Source organism: Ailuropoda melanoleuca, chromosome 11, assembly GCF_002007445.2.
Source record: "Ailuropoda melanoleuca isolate Jingjing chromosome 11, ASM200744v2, whole genome shotgun sequence".
In the NCBI taxonomy this organism is placed as follows: Eukaryota; Metazoa; Chordata; class Mammalia; order Carnivora; family Ursidae; genus Ailuropoda; species Ailuropoda melanoleuca.
In genome coordinates, this window is record NC_048228.1 from 27,762,727 (window position 1) to 27,782,072 (window position 19,346).

At 36.1% G+C, this 19,346-nt stretch overlaps 1 protein-coding gene across 5 annotated transcripts in view; it reads left to right on the top strand.

Annotated features, from left to right (window-relative positions):
- Positions 1-19,346, top strand: part of MANBA (mannosidase beta) — a 112,940-nt gene that overhangs the window by 77,489 nt on the left and 16,105 nt on the right. For all 5 annotated transcript variants that reach the window (XM_002916498.4, XM_034671444.1, XM_019796686.2 and 2 more), the window contains 2 exons: positions 6,034-6,252; positions 14,062-14,226. In XM_002916498.4, the coding sequence (XP_002916544.1) occupies positions 6,034-6,252; positions 14,062-14,226 (384 nt within the window). The remainder of the gene's footprint in view (positions 1-6,033; positions 6,253-14,061; positions 14,227-19,346) is intronic.

The following is a 19,346-nucleotide window of genomic DNA, read 5'->3' on the forward strand; positions in this document are numbered from 1 at the left end:
GAAGTCTTTAGAGTTTTCTCCATATAATAATCATGTCATCTGCAAATAGTGACAGCTTTACTTCTTTCTTTCCAATTTGTATGCTTTTCTTTCTTTCTGTTGTCTAATTGCTCTAGCTAGGACTTCCAATGCTATGTTGAATAAAAGTGGTGAAAGTAGGCATCCTGGTCTTGTTCCTGATCTTAGAGGAGAAGTTTTGAGTTTTTCACCATTGAGTATGATGTTAGCTCTGGCCTTGTCATATATGGCCTTTATTATGTTGAGGTATGTTCCCTCTGTAACCACTTTGTTGAGAGTTTTTATAATAAATGGATACTGAATTTTGTCAGATGCTTTTTCTGCATTTATTGACATGAGCATATGATTTTTATACTTCATTTTATTAACATGGTGTATCATGTTGATTGATTTATAGGTGTTGACCCTTCCTTACATCCCTGGAATAAATTCCACTTGATCATGATATATGATTTTTTTTTTTTACTTATATGAGTTTAGTTTGTTAATATTTTGTTGGGAATTTTTGCACCTATGTTCGGCAAGGATATTGGCCTGTAATTTTCTTGTGGTGACTCTATTTGGTTTTGGTATCAGGGTAATGCTTGTCTTGTAAAATGAATTTGGAAGTTTTCCCTCCTCTTCTATTCTTGCAAGAGTTTGAGAAGAATTGGTATTAATTCTTCTTTGAGTGTTTGGTAGAATTCACCAGTGAAGATGTTTGGTCTTGGATTTTTGTTTGTTGGGAGATTTTTGATTATTGATTCAGTCTCCTTATTAGTTAATTGGTCTGTTCATGTTTTCTATTTATTCATGATTCAATCTTGGAAGGTTGTATGTTTTTAAGAATTTATCCATTTCTCCTAGGTTGTCTAATTTGTTGGTGTATAGTTGTTCTTAGTAGTCACTTACAATTCTTTGTATTTCTGAGATATCAGTTGTAACATCTTTTTCATTTCTGATTTTGTTTGAGTCCTCTCTCTTTTTCTTTTTTCTAGGCAAGTCTAGCTAAAGGTTTATCAATTTATTTATTTATTATTTTAAAGAACCAGCTGTTTGTTTCATTGATCTTTTCTATTGTCTTTTTAGTCTCTATTCCATTTATTTCTGCTCTGTTTGTTATTTCCTTCCTTCTACAAACTTGGGGCCATGTTCGTCGTCTTTTTCTAATTTATAAGATGAAAAGTTGGGTTCTTTATTTGACATTTTCTCTGTTTCTTGAAATAGTCATTTATCTCTATGATCTTTTCTCTTAAACTGCTTTTGCTGCATCTCATAAATTTTGGTATGTTGTATTTCCATTTTCATTTGTCTCAAGGTATTTTTCCATTTCTCTTTTGATTTCTTTGTTGATCCATTGGTTGTTGGGTAGCATATTCCTTAATTTTCATGTTTTGTGAATTTTCCAGCTTTCTTCTTATAACTGATTTCTAGTTCCATACCTGTGGGGTCCAAAAATATGCTTGAATGATTTCAGTCTTCTTAAAATTTTTAAGACTTGACATATGGCCCAACAGATGATCTATTTTGGAGAATGTTCCATGTCTACCTGAGAACAATGTGTTTTCTGTTGCTTTTGGATGGTATGTACTGTGTATCTCTGTTAAGTCCATTTGGTCTAATGTGTCATTTAAAATTCTGTAATTATAAATGCTAAAAGCAGAACTTGATATATATGAATATGTTGATATGTGAAATAAGGAGAAAGGGAAAGGAAAGAGCTTGTTCCCAACTCCACCATAGAGCCCTTCCTTTATGGTGATTCTCTTTCATCACTACTTTTTTAATAGGCATATTATACTTGTATTTATTATATACACATTATATAATAATATAAGTTAGCTTTTTTTTTTTGCAGGGAGAGGAAGCAACATTTATTTTGTTTTTGCAGTAATGCCTTCAAAGGAAATAACTTTTTAAAAACTTAGTGTTTAGTATGTGATTTAATAATGATTGTCCTTATAATTTTTTTACCTGTAATTAGATATTTTAAATATTTGGGTATACCCTGAAGCAGTTTGAAAAGGGATATATTTAAAAGAATAGTATGTGATTTTGGCACCCAAATATGTTCAGTTCATGGCACTATTCATTTATGTGAAGAAACTTCAGTGAGAATTCATGAAAAACCTAGGCTCAGATTTTTAGCTTATCTAATATACTTAGTCATGTGTCATAAAGAATTTTTCTGTACACAACCTGTGATGGTATAAGCTCTAATTAATATTTACGAAACATTTATTTTATAATCTTTTTACTCATAGTGTTGGTATTATATTTTTCATATCTCTGATGGATTTAAGAAATGGATTTTAATATTTGAGGATTTTCATTTCACAGCTCAGTGGTTAAGAGCTCATGATTCCAGGAGGATGAGAATGAGGCACATGGCCCCACAGTGATGCAAAGAGGTTAGAAAGTCACTTCCTAGAAACAGCTCTGTATTATGGAAATGGGAACATGAATTTTGGTGGACATTTAGCCATGTCTTCCATAAATGAGTTCTTTACCATTTACTGTAGTCCTATGAAGGGGTGATGTTATTTCCCCCATTTTACAGATGAGACTATTGAGGCTTAGACCTGTCCAAAAATAATAAGATTCTGATTTGATATTTAAACTCAAGTCATTCTGACTCAATAACCTCTATTATTTTCTTTTTTTTCTCCTGCTTTGCCTTTTATTTCCATGAACTATTCATTCCATAACTGGGACTCTGTATCTCCCACTCCCCCTTAATTTTGCCCAGCTGCTGACCCATCCCCCTCTGACAACCATCAGTTTATTCTGTGTATTTATAGGTCTGATTCTGCTTTTTGTTTGTTTATTCATTTGTTTCTATTTTCGATTCCACTTGTGAGTAAAATCATACAGTATTTGTGTTTCTCAGTCTGACTTATTTCACTTACCATAATATCCTCTAGGTCCATCCATCCGTAGTACTCTCTAGGTCCATCTCAGATGACACAATCTCATCTTTATATGGCTGTGCTATATTCCATTATATATATACCACATCTTCCTTTTCCATTTGTCTATTGATGGACACTTAGATTGCTTCAATATATTGCTGGTTGTAAATAACGTTGCAATAAACACAGAAGTGCACATATCTTTTTGAGTTAGTGTGTTCATTTTCTTTGGGTAAATACCCAGTAGTAGAATTATTGGATTATTTGGTATTTCTATTTTTAGTTTTTCAAAGCACTTCCATACTGTTTTCCACTGTGGCTGCAGCAATTTACATTCCTAGTAACAGTGCACAAGGGTTCCCTTTTGTCCATATCCTCACCAACACTTGTTGTTTCTTGTCTTTTTGGTTTTAGCCATTCATAGGTATAAAATGATACTTTATTTTAGCTTTGAGTTGCATTTTCCTGATGATGAGTGATGTTGAGGATCTTTTCATGTGTCCATTGGCTATCTTTATGTCTTTTTTGGAAAAATGTCTGTTCAAGTCCTCTGCCCATTTTTTAATTGAATTATTCGGGGTTTGGTGTTGAGTTGTACATGTTCTTTATATATTTTGGATAACATTTATGTGTGTGTTGGTGGTTTCCTTTGCTGTGCAAAAGCTTTTTACTTTGATGTTATCCAAATAGTTTATTTTTGCTTTTGTTTTTCTTGCGTGAAGAGACATATCAAGAAAATGATCCTATGGCTGATATCAGAGAAATTACTGCCTGTGTTTTTTTATGGTTTTTAGGATTTTTATGATTTCAGATCTCACATTTAGGTCTTTAATCCATTTTGAGTTTATTTTTGCTTATGATGTTAAAGAGTGATACAGTTTCATTCTTTTGCATGTAGCTGTCCAATTCTCCCAGCACCATTTATTGAGGAGACTGTCTTTTCCCATTGTATATTCTTGCCTCCTTTGTCATAGATTAACTGACCATATAATCATTGGTTTATTTTTGGGCTCTCTATTCTATTCCACTAATCTATGTATCTATTTTTATGCCAGTACCATACTATTTTGATTACTACCGCTTTGTAGTATATCTTGAAATCTGGAATTTTGACATTTCCAAGGTTTTTTTTTTTTTTTTCTTTTTCAAGATTGCTTTGGCTATTTGGGGCCTTCTGTGGCTCCATACAAATTTTAGTATTATTTGTTCTAGTTTTGTAAAAAATGCTGTTGGTATTTTGATAGGGATTGCACTGAATCTGTGGATTACTTTGAGTAGTATGGATATTTAAACAATATTGATTTTTCCAGTCCACAGGCATGGAATATCTTTCCATTTGTTTGAGTCATCTTCAGTTTCTTTCATCAGTGTTTTTATAGTTTTCAGAGTAGAGGTCTTTCACCTCTTTGGTTTAGTTTATACCTAGGTATTTTATTCTTTTTGGTGTATTTGTAAATGGTATTGTTTTAAAATTTCTCTTTCTGCTATTCTGTTAGTAGTGTATAGAAATACTACCAATTTCTGGACATTAATTTTGTATCCTGCACCTTAGCCTCTAATTCTTAAGCACTGGGCCTGTGTTTAAGTGGAAGTTATTTTGTCCCCCAACAGACAGGGGCACATTTGGCAATGTCTGTAGACATGTTCTTGGTGTGTGTGTGGGTACTACTGGCATCTAGGGGGTGGAGGCCAAGGATGCTGCTAAACATTCCCTCTCCCCTTGCTCCCTTTCCCTGGTCACCAACACACAAAATTGATCAAGCTCAAAATGTCAGTAGTGCCAAGGATGATAAGTTCTGCAGTCGACTGTACACTACCCATGTTGGTAGAAGGTGATGCAGAGGCACGACATGATTGAAAAAGAAAAAGCAGGTATTGAGGAATAAGCTACGTGTTAATTACAAAAGGATATAAAGGATTGGTGAATAGCAGGTGCTGGTGCTTGTTGAATGCAGGTTAATGGTTCTATTATTTTTCTGTCAGCCACTTGGCATTTCTAAAACTTGACAGTTTTTTTTTTTTTTAAGTAAATGATCTGACATAAACAGACATTTCTCCAAAGAAGACAGACAGATGGCCAAAACACATATGAAAAGATGCTCAGCATCACTCATCATCAGGAAAATGCAAATCAAAACTACAGTGAGATGTCACCTCACACCTGTCAGAATGGCTAAAATAAAAAACACAAGAAACAACAAATGTTGGCGAGGATGTGGAGAAAAGGGAACCCTTGTGCACTGTTGGTGGGATGCAAACTGGTGCAGCTGCTTTGGAGAGCAGTATGGAGCTTCCTCAGAAGATTAAAAACAGATCTACTGTACTATCCAGTAATCACACTACTGGGTATCTACCCCCGAAATATAAAAACACTAATTCAAAGGCATATATGCAACCCTATGTTTATAGCAGCATTATTTACAATAGCCAAATTATGGAAGCAGCCCAAATGTCCAGTGTTAGATGGGTAAATGGTGTTGTGGTGTGTGTGGTTTATGTATGGTATATGTGGTATATATAATGGAATATTACTCAGCCATAAAAAATGGTTTCTCAGAGTCCATAGTCTCTCATGCTTCATTCCCCCTTCTGATTGCCCCCCTTTCTTTATCCCTTTCTTCTCCTACCGATCTTCCTAATTCTTATGTTCCATAGATGTAAAAAAGAATGGAATCTTGCCATTTGCACCAATATGGATGGAGCTAGACAGTATAATGCTAAGTGATATAAGTCAATAAGAGAAAGACAAATACCATATGATCTCCACATATGATCTCACTCATGTGGAATTTAAGAAACAAAAAAAATGACCAAAGGAAAAAAAAGAAAGAGAGAGAGAGAAACCAAGAAATGACTCTTAACTATAGAGAACAAAGTGATGATTACCAGTAGGGGGTGTGTAAGGGGGATGGGTGAAATAGGTGTTGGGGATTAAGGAACATACTTGTCATGATGAGTACTGGGTGACGTATGGAAGTGCCGAATCACTATATTGTACCCCTGAAACTAATTTAACACTGTATGTCAACTATATTGCAATTAAAACAAAAACTTAATAAAAAAGTAAATGATTTGTACTTTACTGGGTGAAAATATCTTTTAATCTTTTTATTTCCGAACTCAGGAAGACAAGACTCGTCCTTTTGTCCTATCCAGCCCTACAAATGGGGCCGAATCTATTAAAGAAGGCTGGCTCTCTCTCAACCCATATGACAATAATTTTGGTGATGTACATTTTTATGACTATATCAGTGATTGCTGGAATTGGAAAGTTTTCCCAAAAGCTCGATTTGTGTCTGAATATGGATATCAGTCCTGGCCTTCCTTCAGTACATTAGAAAAGGTAAGCCATTTTGATTTCCCAATGATTCAGAATGCTTCAACAGGACTGCGGACCCAAAGGACAAAATGCTGATGATCCCCAGGAGGGGCTCCTGGTGGGGAGGCTCTGAGGGTTGATGGGGGACTGGGGATGGAGCAGGGAGCCTCCTGACTCCTGCTTAACTGCTGTGTGTCTCTGGCAAGTTGCTTGGGCTCTCTGAGCCTCATTTTGTGCATCTGTTAAATGTGAATGCAAATAGTGGCGCTCAGTAGATGCTTAGCTCCTGCCTGTGGATGGGAGGCTGGGAGAGTCTTGGCAGGAAGATGAACAGCTTAAGACCAGTTTTGTTGCTGTTTTCTTGTCCAGAAGATGCAGCACACTGTAAGTGTTCAAATGAAATGTGTTTATTATTTAAATGAAAATTTAGGAAGGTCATAGAAGAGAACTTTTTTTCTTTAAAGTTTGGAGAGCTAAATTTCTTGTAGTCATCATTTTGAGGATTATAACTTTTTAATATTGCTTTTAATTATGTTCCTTCATTAACATTTAAAAATTAAATGGGAACCAGTGGTTGCTTAAGCCTGACTTCTTATCATGCATGAAAGTAATTCGCACTTGCTACTTTCTATATATCCAACAACTGTTTTATCATTTACAGATATTCAGAATTGGGTGGTTTACTACAGTAAGAGAAATGAATGTGATAAGTGAAGTTTTATCTAATGTCAGGTCATATTATTTCTTTACTTTTGTCTCCTCTCCTTCCTCTTCTGTTTCCTCCCCTCCTTCCTTCTCCTTTTTTCTTTCATGTTGGTGTATTTGATTTTCACTCTGACATTTCACTTTCCTTGTTCTTACAGATTCAGTTTCAGAGATGGATTCAATTTCAGAGTTGTATGTGTTCTTTTTTAAACAGCTATTTTGAGATACAATTCACTGACCATACAATCCACCCATTTAAAATGTACACTCTACTGGTTTTCAGTATATTCACAGAGTTGTACAGCCATCACCATGACCTAATTTTAGAGCATTTTCATCACCCCAAAGAAACTCTGTACCCAAATTATTCCCCACCCTCTCAGTCCCTCCCATCCCAGCTCTAGGCACCACTAATCTGCTTTGTATGTCTATATATTTGCCTTTTCTGCACATTTCATTTATTGGAATCATAAAATATGTGATCTTTTTAGGCTGGCTTCTTTCACTCAGCATAAAGTTTTCAAAGTTCATCCATGTTGTATCATGTATTAGTTTGTCATTCCTTTTTATTGCTGAGTAATATTCCAGCACACGGATGTCCCTCATTTGTTTATCCATTCACCAGTTGATGTCTATTGTGTTATTCCCACTTCTTGGCTATTATGAGTAATAATAGCTGATGTGAACATTTGTATACATTTTTTTGGTGAACGTCTGTTTTCAGTTCTATTAAGTATACACTTCGGAGTAGAATTGCTGGGTCATATGGTAACTGTAAGTTTAATATTCCGAGGAACTGCCAAACTGTTTCCCATAGTTTGCGGTCACTGCACCATTTTACGTTTCCACCAGGAAATGTATGAGGGTTCCAATTTCTCTACATCTTTGTCAACACAAATTTTCCCTTTTAGTTTTTTTTTTAACATTTCCCTGGAAATTTGCATTTATAGGCAATTTGCATTTCCTTCATGGCTAATGATGTTGAGCTTCTTTTCATGTGCTTTTTGGCCATTTGTATATTTTCCTTAGAGAAATGTCTATTCAAACCTTTTGCCTATTTTTTAATTGGGTTATTTGTCTTTTTATTGAATTGTGCTAATGTTTATAGCAGCAGTGTCCACAGTATCCAAAATATGGAAAGAACCCAGATGTCCATCAACAGATGGATGGATAAACAAGATGGGGTACACACACACACAGACACACAATGAAATATTACTCAGCCATCAAAAAGAATGAAATCTTGGCATTTGCAATGACATGGATGGAACTAGACTATATTATGCTATCGAAATGTCAGTCAGAGAAAGACAAATACCATATGATTTCACTCATGTGAAATTTAAGAAACAAAACAGATGAACATAGGTGAAGGGAAAATAAAATAAAATAAGATAAAAAGAGAGAGGGAGGCAAACCATGAGGGACTCTTAACAATAGGGAATAAACAGGGTTGCTGGAGGGGAGGTGGGGGGGATGGGGTAACTGAGTGATGGATGGGCATTAAGGAGGGCATTTGATGTAATGAGCACTGGCTCCATACATATGCAACTGATGAATCAATAAATTCTACCCCTGAAATTAATAATACGCTACATGTTAACTAAATTGAATTTAAATTAAAAAAATTTCTTAAGAGTTATATATATTCTGGATATGTTTTTCATCAGATATATGTTTTGCAAATATTTTCTCCTAATTTGTAGGTCTTCTTTTTACTTAGTTGTTGGTGTCATTTAAAGCACAAAAGTTTTAAATTTTTAAAAAGATTTTGTATTTATTCATTTGAGCAAGAGAGAGCACAAGCAGGGAGAGGGGCAGTTGGAGAGGGTGAAGCAGGCTCCCTCAAGCAAGGTGCCTGATATGGGGCTTGATCCCAGGGCCCTGGGATCAGGACCTGAGGCAGGGGCAGACTGAGCTGCCCAGGCACCCCAAAAGTTTAAAATTTTTTGAAATCCTTATCAATCTTCTCTTTTATTTCTTGTGCTTTTGCTATTGTATCTAGGAAACCATTTTCTAACCTAAGCTCACAAAGTTTTACTTCTGTGTTGTCTTCTAGTTTCAGCTCTTACATTTAGATCTGGGATCTGTTTTGAGTTAATTACTCTGTGTGGTGTGAGGTAGGTGTCCAGGTTCATATTTTTGCATGTGGATATCTAGTTATCCAAACATAATTTATTGAAAACATTATTCTTTCTCCCACTGATTCTCTTGACCCCTTGGTAAAAATCAATTAACCATAAATGTTAGGGTTTATTTCTGCATTCTCAGTTTGTTTCCATTGAGCTCCCTGTCTATTTTATGCCAGTATGCATGGTCATCATTACTTTAGCTTTGTGGTTAGTTTCGAAAGCAGGAAGTGTGAGTCCACCAACTTTGTTCTTCTTTTCGAGATTGTTTTGACGGTTCTGGGTGCCTTCCATTTACATATCGATTTTAGGATCACCTTGCCAGTTTCTGCAAAAAAGTCCACTTGGATTTTGATGGGGATTGTGTTGAATCAGTAGATTAGTTTGCAAAGTATTGCCATGTTAACAATACAAAATGTCCTGATCCATGAACATGTGATATCTTCTTTCACTATTTTGTAGTTTCATTGTATGAGGTTTATACTTCTTTGGTTAAATTTATTCCTAAGTCTTTTGTAAATGGAATTACTTTCTTAATTTATTTTCACATTGTTCCTTACTAGTACATAAAGAGACAGTTGATTTTTGCAGATCGAACATATATTCTGCAACCTTGCAGAACTTGTTAGCTTTCATAGTTTTTGTGAATCCTTTATATTTTTCTATATTTAAGAGCATGGCCGCTGCAGATAGAATCGGTTCTACTGCTTCCTTTTCAATATGGATGCCTTCTATTAACTTTTCTTGGCTAATTGCCCTGGCTAGAACCTCCAGTACAATGTAGAATAGAAATGGTGAGAACAGACATCTTTGTTTCATTGCTTTACTTAGTAAGATGTTAACTGTAGGGTTTTCATAGATGCCTTTTATCAGGTTGAGGAAATTCCCTTTTATCCTAGTTGGTTGAGTGCTTGTATCATAAAAGGGTGTTGGATTTTGTCAGATGCTCTTTTTCTGCATCTATTGAAATAATCATGTACCTGGGGGGACCTGCGTGGCTCAATTAAGTGTCCAACTCTTGATTTCGGCTCAGGTCATGATCTCAGGTCATGATCTCAGGTCATGGGCTCCAGCCCTGCATTGGGCTCTGCGCTCAGCACAGAGTCTGCTTGAAATTCTCTCTCTGTCTCCCTCTTCCCCTACCCCACTCATATGTGTGTGCACTCTCCCTCTCTTAAAATAAATAAATAAGAACTTTAAAAAAAGTTACAAAAGATAATCATGTACTTGTAGTTTTTGTTTCCTCCTCTATTACTTGTGTAAAGTAACCACAAAAAAATTTTAAGACAATTTCAAAATCTTCCTCAATTTTACCACCTGAACCCAACTATATTTGCTTCCACACAATGCAGTTATTTTGTATTTTTAGTTTTGGGAGAGTGAAAGAGAGAGGGAGCATGAGCAGGGTCAGAGGGAAAGGGAGAAGCAGACTCCCTGCTGAGCAGGGAGCCTGACATGGGACTTGATCCCAGGACCCTGGGATCATGACCTGAGCCAAAGGCAGATGCTTAACCACTGAGCCACCCAGGCGCCCCTGTATTTTTAACTTTAATAAGTAATGTCATAACCTTAGATCTAGCCCCCCTCCTTTTTTTTATTACTCCCATGTTATGAGGTGATTTTTTTAGGAATACTATTGTTTCAGAATGAAGGAGGATGGAATTAAGTATCCTGACTCAGGTGGGAACAGGTGTTAGAATTGGAGGGAAGGAATGAAAGAAGCAAAAATATTTACTGAGCAGATGCTCTTTACCAGAGACCCGTCGTTTCATTTAACAATAATCTACTCCCTCCCCCAACCCTTTGACTGAAGTCTGGAAGGAAATCAAGGTACTAGACAGTGAGAATGCCATCATTACCCCAGATAGCAAGTAGCATTGTCTGGATTCAGACTTATTATCTAACACCAGAAGCTGAACCATTTTCATTTCACTACATTTCTGGAGGGTGAGTGTTACAAATTGCTAAACCTTTTTCTTAAATCGATTAGCATTTCTGTTTACCTTCTGACAATAATGCAATTGCCATGTTTTTGTGAAAAGCCTGATGATGTTCAAAGATACCAAACACTGTGTTTTAAAATAGGGGAAGGTGGGGGCGCCTGGGTAGCACAGCGGTTAAGCATCTGCCTTCGGCTCAGGGTGTGATCCTGGCGTTCTGGGATCGAGCCCCACATCAGGCTCCTCCGCTGTGAGCCTGCTTCTTCTTCTCCCACTCCGCCTGCTTGTGTTCCCTCTCTCGCTGGCTGTCTCTATCTCTGTCAATTAAATAAAATCTAAAAAAATAAAAAATAAAAAATAAAATAAAATAAAATAAAATAGGGGAAGGTGAAGCTAAGTTCTCTAAGTTCTGTTCATTATGAACCTTGATTTAACCATTACCTCTTTTTTGAGCTACATTGCTTAGTTGAGGATTTGAACTAGGTAATCGGGAAAATAAAAGAAACCAAAAGAATAACTTTACATAAAACTTAGGTTTTTAGTTAGAGTATTTTTTTTTCATGTATTTAACAAAAAAATATTTAAATGTCCCTTTCTAGTTTGGGATGCATTACTTCTTTATAAAATAATCATATTTTCAATAGTCCATTATCAATATTGCCCAGTAATTAAAAGCTTGGGCTATGGAATAAACAGATCTGGATTTTAATACTAGAACTGCCATACACTAACTCTATTGCCTTGGACAAATCATTTAATCTTTTTGAATTTTGGTGTCCTCATCTGTAAATTGGGTTTGGTAGTAGTAAAATACCTCTGGGGTGGGGAGGGAGAGAGAGATGGAGAGAAAGAGTGTGTGTGTGTGTGTGTGTGTGTGTGTGTGTGTACATACAGGTATGCATGTGTGCATGTGGTGTGTAAAGATTAAGTTAATTTGCACACTGAAGCACTTAGCACAGTTCTTGACACACAGCGACAACCATAAAATGTAAGCTATTATTATTGTTAATACAGTCCATTCTAGCCATAGGATTTGTATGAAAGTTTTATTTTCTTCAGAGGCATCTAGGTTTAGAGAACTAGAGGCTGGAGCTAGACTGTGCCAACTAGCTTAGGATCTTAGACAAATTACTGAATCTTTCTGTGCCTCATCTCTAAAATAGAGTGATAATAATACCAGCTTGTAGAGTTGACCTGAGGATTAAGTGAGGTGTAATATTCTTAAAACAATTAGAGCCTTATCTGGAACTTTCTGATTCCTTCAGATAACATTGTTACAGCTGAAATTTATAAGACTCTCAAACCATGGCTATCAGAAGTTAGAAAGCTTTCCACAGAACAGAAGGGCAGGTTTTACCAGTTATGGGATGCATTCATATCATTACCGATCAGGGCTGAGAAGCCTAAAGATGTGTTTCAGGCTTTAAAAAGGAGGAAGCATTGAAGGAAGGGAAGCCTGTTAGTTAAGGTGTGTACATCTCCAATGTGTACAAAATGACTGTAAATACTAAGACCTCTTTTAAATAAGTAATTGAAGTAATTAGTGTTCTCTAAACTGTCTGGTGATAACAGTTTTGGAAAATACATATAATTTGGAAAAACTTCCACATCAAACATGGGTAATGTACACTACTTATGTGTTAGTATAAATTCCTGAAGAATAATTTTTTCCTTTTAAGGTGATTTGTCTGTGCATTGCATGAGTATAGGGAATTATAAGTCATAGTTTATGAACAGGGAATAATATTTTTAATTTTCAGGGATTTTTGAGGGTGGGGTAGACTGTTTTTTTTTTAATTTTTTTTATTTTTTAAAGATTTTATTTATTTATTTGACAGAGATAGAGACAGCCAGCTAGAGAGGGAACACAAGCAGGGGGAGTGGGAGAGGAAGAAGCAGGCTCATAGCGGAGGAGCCTGATGTGGGGCTATCCCATAACGCCGGGATCACGCCCTGAGCCGAAGGCAGACGCTTAACCGCTGTGCCACCCAGGCGCCCCTAGACTGTTTTTCAAAGTCTTTTTATAACCTGGATTAAACTGATGTTTTCAGGTATAGACAGCAGTTGTCTTATATCTTTCTCAAATGCTAACAGGGCATTAAATCATAGGCCTAGAAGCCAGAATCATTGTCTATTTTTCTGTAAAAGGTACACTACTAACGTATGGGTGTATTTGTTTTTGTTTTTTTTTTGCTTTAACCTGATGATAGCTTCTCAAAGAGATGACAGAAAGATCGCATAAATTGTGCCTGGCTTTAAGAAAAGTTACTATTAGGGAAAGGAGTATCATTGTTTGGTTTGTGTCTTCAACTATATCAAAATTAAATGTCTGTATATATCAAATATATTTAGTAGTAATTGAGAAACAAATGAGCAAGTGCTAAGCATTTACTGTCTTAATAGTCATATTTTATTCCTGTTAAAGAATTTACAGTTTTAACAGAATACTGATTTCAGTCCATTATCCTTTTTTTTTTTTTTTTTAAGATTTTATTTACTTATTCGACAGGGATAGAGACAGCCAGAAAGAGAGGGAACACAAGCAGGGGGAGCAGGAGAGGAAGAAGCAGGCTCATAGCGGAGGAGCCTGATGTGGGGCTCGATCCCATAACGCCGGGATCACGCCCTGAGCCGAAGGCAGACGCTTAACTGCTGTGCCACCCAGGCGCCCCCCATTATCCTTTTTTGACAGTTTATTTACTTGAACAGATAAAATGACATTTAAAAATAAGCACGATGAATGCTCTCTAAAAACAGGAATAATGTTTTAAGAAGATAAGACTTTTGATAGAAATGCCAAAGTGTAACTTTCTAGGTGTGAGAAAGGGAAGGGATAGTTGCCAAATCCTGGTTTTGTGATTCAGCTTTGCACAGGGCTACTTTTTCACCAATAACAAGTATGATGGCAAAAACATCTACCATCTGCAAAATTAGAGTTGCAGAGCAAACCTTGAGCTCTTTCCCGTATGCAGAGTACTTTTTGAGCTTGTCAGAAGTGTGTGGAAAAGTAGTTTCACCCCTGACTTTCCAATTTGTACCTCTTATTCTTTACTCGAAAGGTTTCATCTCAAGAGGACTGGTCTTACAACAGCAAATTTTCACTTCATCGACAACATCATGCAAATGGTAATAATGAAATGCTGCATCAGATTGGATTTCACTTCAAATTCCCGGAAAGCACAGATCCATTACAGACATTCAAAGATACCATTTACCTTACTCAGGTAAGCATTTTCATTCTGAAGCTCAACAGGTTCCTGCAGTTAACATAAGGGATCATAAACCTTATGTAGTGAAAAAATATTCAGGTTTTTATTTCACTGACTGAGGAGTTTATCTTCTTCAAAATAGATAAATGATGACAGGTAATACTTGAAATAGTTCATTTTTGGCATTTGTCCCTCTTACAAAGAACAAACATCTCACAGTGTTCTACAACAAATTGTGCATTAAAGTGTTCCCTAGCTCATGATCTCTATGAAGTGTCCGTAATTAAGACAATAGCTTTCCCCAAGGATAAAATGGAACAATGGAACACAAAAGAGTCCAAAAACAGCCTTATGTATAATATAGTCACTTGATTGATGGCCATGATGCCCCTGCAATCCTGTGGGAAAGGATAGTTTTACCAATGGACAGTACGGTATCAAGTGGGTATCTTTATAGGAAAATGAATGAACTTTGACTCCATATACAAAAAATAATTTGATCAGTGATCAAGGAATCAACTGTGAAAGGTAACATTTTCATAACCTTGGCAAAGATTTCTTAAACAGGACATAAAAAAACACAAACTATGAAAGAAAATAATGATAAATTGGACTTCATTAAAATTATGGACTTTTGTAGGGGCACCTAGGTGGCACAGCGGTTAAGCGTCTGCCTTCGGCTCAGGGCGTGATCCCGGCGTTATGGGATCGAGCCCCACATCAGGCTCCTCCGCTATGAGCCTGCTTCTTCCTCTCCCACTCCCCTTCTTGTGTTCCCTCTCTCGCTGGCTGTCTCTATCTCTGTCAAATAAATAAATAAATAAAATCTTTAAAAAAAATTAAAAAAAAATAAAATTATGGACTTTTGTGAATTAAGACACCATTAAGAGAGAGAAAAGACAAGCCACAGATTGGGCAACAGTATCTGCAATACATATATCTGATAAAAGATTTGTATTCAAAATAAAGAACTTCTATAAAGTAATAAGAAAAGGATATAACCTATTAAAAAATGGACAAAAACCTTGAACAGGCACTTCAGCAAAGAAGATATCCAGGGTTTAGTAAATATGTGAAAATGTGTTCAATTTCATTTTCAGTCAAGGAAATGCAAATTAAAATCATACTAAAATCGTACCCCTACACTACAAGGTACACAATGTCATTTTAGCACAATGGCTAAAATTACATAGATTGACAGTGCCAACTGTTGGTGAGGATGTGCGACAGCTGGAACTTGTAGACATTGTTAGTAGGAATAGAAATTTGTTTAACCACTTTGGAAAATCTTATGGCAGTTTCTAACCAAGCTAAACATTTGCTTCCTCTTTGAATCAGCATTTCTACTCCAAGTTATGTACCCAAGAAAAATGAGTGCATATGTCTGCCAACAGACATCTAAAATAATGTTCATACCAGCTTTATTCATAATAGCCCCAAACTGGAAACAGCCTAGTTGTTCTTTAACAGAAGAATTTATAAGCTGTGGTATATTTATGTAATGGAATATTTCATAGCAATACAAAAGAATGAACTACTGATATCAGCATTACCTTGGATAAATCTCACAAACATTATGTTGAGTAAAAGAAACATTGAAGTTTTAGTTATAGACAAAATGAATCAAGATGATGGAGAGCAAATTAGTGGTAACCACTCTTGTGGAGGGGATAGTGAATTATGGTTAGACATGGGTATAAGGAAATTCTCTGGAGTGCTAAAAAAGCTTTATATCTAGATATGGGTGCTGGTTACATGGGTGTATACAAATGATAAAATTCACTGAGGTGTACACTGAAGATCTCTCCGTGTTACCTTATGCACCTTACTGGATTATTTTTTTTTAAGGTTTTATTTATTCATTTGAGAGAGACAGAGAGACAGTGAGAGCACAAGCAAAGGGAGAGGCATAGAGAGAGGGAAAAGCAGACTCCCCGCTGAGCTGGGAGCCCAACATGGAGCTCTGTCCCAGGACCCGGAGATCATTACCTGAGCCAAAGGCAGATGCTTAACCATCCAAGCCACCCAAGTGCACCTGGATTATTTTTAAAACAGCTTATTGAGATATAATTGACATACCATAAAATTCACTCATTTTAAGTGCACAATTAAGTGGTTCTTAGAATATTTATTGAGTCATGCAACCGTGATCATAATCCAATTTTAGAATGTTTCTGACATCCCCCAAAGATCCCATGCGCCTGTTTGCAGTTACTCTCCTTTCTCACCTTCAGCCCCAGGCAAACATTAATCTGCTTTCTGTCTGTATAGATTTTACTTTTCTCAGCATTTCATATAACTGGACTCATACAATGTGTGATGTTTTGCATCTGGCTTCTTTCACCTAGCATAATGTTTTTGAAGTTCTTCCATGCTGTAGCGTATAACTGTACTTCATTCCTCTTTCTTACTAAATAGTATTCTGTTGTAATGGATATACCATATTTTATATATCCATTCATTGTTGGTGCACATTTGGATTATTACCAATTTTTGACTATTATGAATAATACTATGAATATTAGCATACAAATCTTTGTGCACATACCTTCATTTCCTTTGAGTTGAAATACGTGCGTGAAATTGCTGAGGTATATGGTAAATTTATGTTTAACTTTGTAAGACACTATCAAGCTGAATTTTAGGTAATATTTTCTTCTTAATTTTTCCATTTACTCTCTTTATTTGCCAATTTTATTTCATGAACCTGTGAACTACATACATGCCTAAGACTATATTAAAGCCACTGCTTATTTATCTGATGTTTTTGCCACACTTGTTTCAAGTTCAGAGAGAGAAGCCAGGAGCCTAATCCCAATCATATGAGTTGATCTGAAATAGACTCGAAGTTTTTGTTAAACATGATCACATTTTAATTTTTACATCTCAGCACCTAAAAATATACCAATTTCAATCTAAACTCATGCCTACTCTCATCAGTTTTCTCCTATATAAAAACAAAAAATCTGGATGGAAGCTGGCAGAAAACTGTAAGCCAAAAGAATACTCTTTTTTAGAAGGTGATAAACTAATAAAGAAAATTTTAATGTTTTAACCATAAGCTTATCAGTTAGGGAAGTGTTGCCAGTGTGATGTGTAATTTATGAACTTACCTCACAGAACACAAGTTGGAAGATAAAAAGTTGAGATCTGTCCCTTTTAAAGTGTTGAAGTTCATTATTATTAGCTTTTCATAGCCAATATTCTATAAAAGGGTCTCAGTTTTGATATATGAAATAGGATGATCCTTATTCGTGTGTGTGTGCACACGCAGGAAACTTTTCAGCTGTTGTTTTTCATGCTGGCTGTCTTCCTCCCAGCTGTTCATTTTATTACTGTTACTTTATTCTATTTCCTCAAAACCACATTCAGAGAACTGAAAAAAATAATTTCTGAACTCATTAGCATCAGTAACGTAGTTAGGACTTGGATGTACAAGTGGAGTTATCTGTTGCTGGTTTTTGTTGGTGATGGCTTTCACCTGATAATTTAGCACTGGCGTCCTATCAGGCATTGGCTTGGAATTGGATTGTGTTAGTTCTACCTTAGAACTTTCTGACGTGCTAGATGGGATCTGAGATGGAAAAAAAAAATCAGAATTATGATTTGTTTTGTTTGTTTTTAGGGTTGAATTTTCTTTACTGAAATAGACAGGAAATGTTAGAGTAAAACATTCTTTTCCGCCTTGCTACTTTGATTTTAGAACAATCATCTTTGACATGTGCATTAGAAATAAAAACCTTTCTTTGGTCCATTTTTTCTGTTCCTGCTTCCACTGTCTCTTCTTTTTCTCATCGTCTGCCCTACTATTCTGAAGAACAGAGTACTTGCTTGTGTACTACTTTGTAAGACGTTCTATAAAGCAATTTTTTGCAACTTTCAGAAAAATCTTGGCTGAGGAAGCTGTGCAGTATGTTTCTTCACATTTATATTTTTTCCTGTCTTCTCCCTATCTTACAGCAGCAAAGGATCCTTCTCGGTTTTTACTTCTTTAATTATTCTAATATTCCAGGGGCGCCTGGGTGGTTCAGTCGTTAAGTGTCTGCCTCCAGCTCAGGGCGTGATCCCAGCTTTATGGGATCGAGCCCCGCATCAGGCTCCTTGTTCCGCTGGGAGCCTGCTTCTTCCTCTCCCACTCCCCCTGCTTGTGTTCCCTCTCTCGCTGGCTGTCTCTCTTTCTGTCAAATAAATAAATAAATAAAAATCTTTTTAAAAACCCCAAAACTTTAATTATTCTAATATTCCAAAGCAATCTTGCCTCACCTTTCATTTTCCTACCTTATCCTGTTATGTTGTATTGTATTCCAAATAGCTTTCTTAGCTAGGCACACTCTCTTAAGCTATGTTGTACAGGCTCACTGCTTAGTTTGAGGACTGTCTGAACTTGATAATCTAAACTTGATCAATTTGCTCTGCCAGTATGGGCTCTTTACCAGCCGCTTAGAGAGGTAGCTGGGCTATTGACAGCCTTTACTAACCCCTTAGCTTATAGCTCCCTCTAGTGCCTTCATTTATTCTTCACATATTTATTAAGCATGTAATGAGTGTAGATGCTTAGGGATGTCCTTAAGAGATTCATATTCTTTAGGAGTCCATTTCATCTTCCTGTGTTGCATGTAACTTGATCACAAGAACAAAAAAACCCACAGACTATGTTGTAGACCCAGGTGTTCATGATACTTGCTACCTTGGAATGGTTATTTGTTTGGTAAGCAGCACTGAGATTTGATAGAAGATCCAGGCTATGCTGAGCTTTTAAGGTGAATGGGGTGAGTAAAGGAGGGGAATGATTAATAGAGTACATTACATTACTAATATATTATATTTATATGCAACATGTAATTTAGCATTCAAGCAGACAGCATTCTTTGGGTGTCTACCAGATGCCTGGCCCTGAGCCATGAGATGCATTTTATATCTTCTCATGTAATTCTAACAACATCTCCAGACATCTGTTACTGTTTTCATTTTGTATTTGAGTAAACAGGCTCAGAAAGGTTATTTTTCCCAAGTTCTCAGGAAACGAATGGAGCAAGTTTCTGCCTTTTAAACTACAATAGTATATCCTTTCGCAATTGAGATAAGGGAAATTGTATAACTACTGAGGTGTTTGGTTGAATTTTAACTTCAATTTG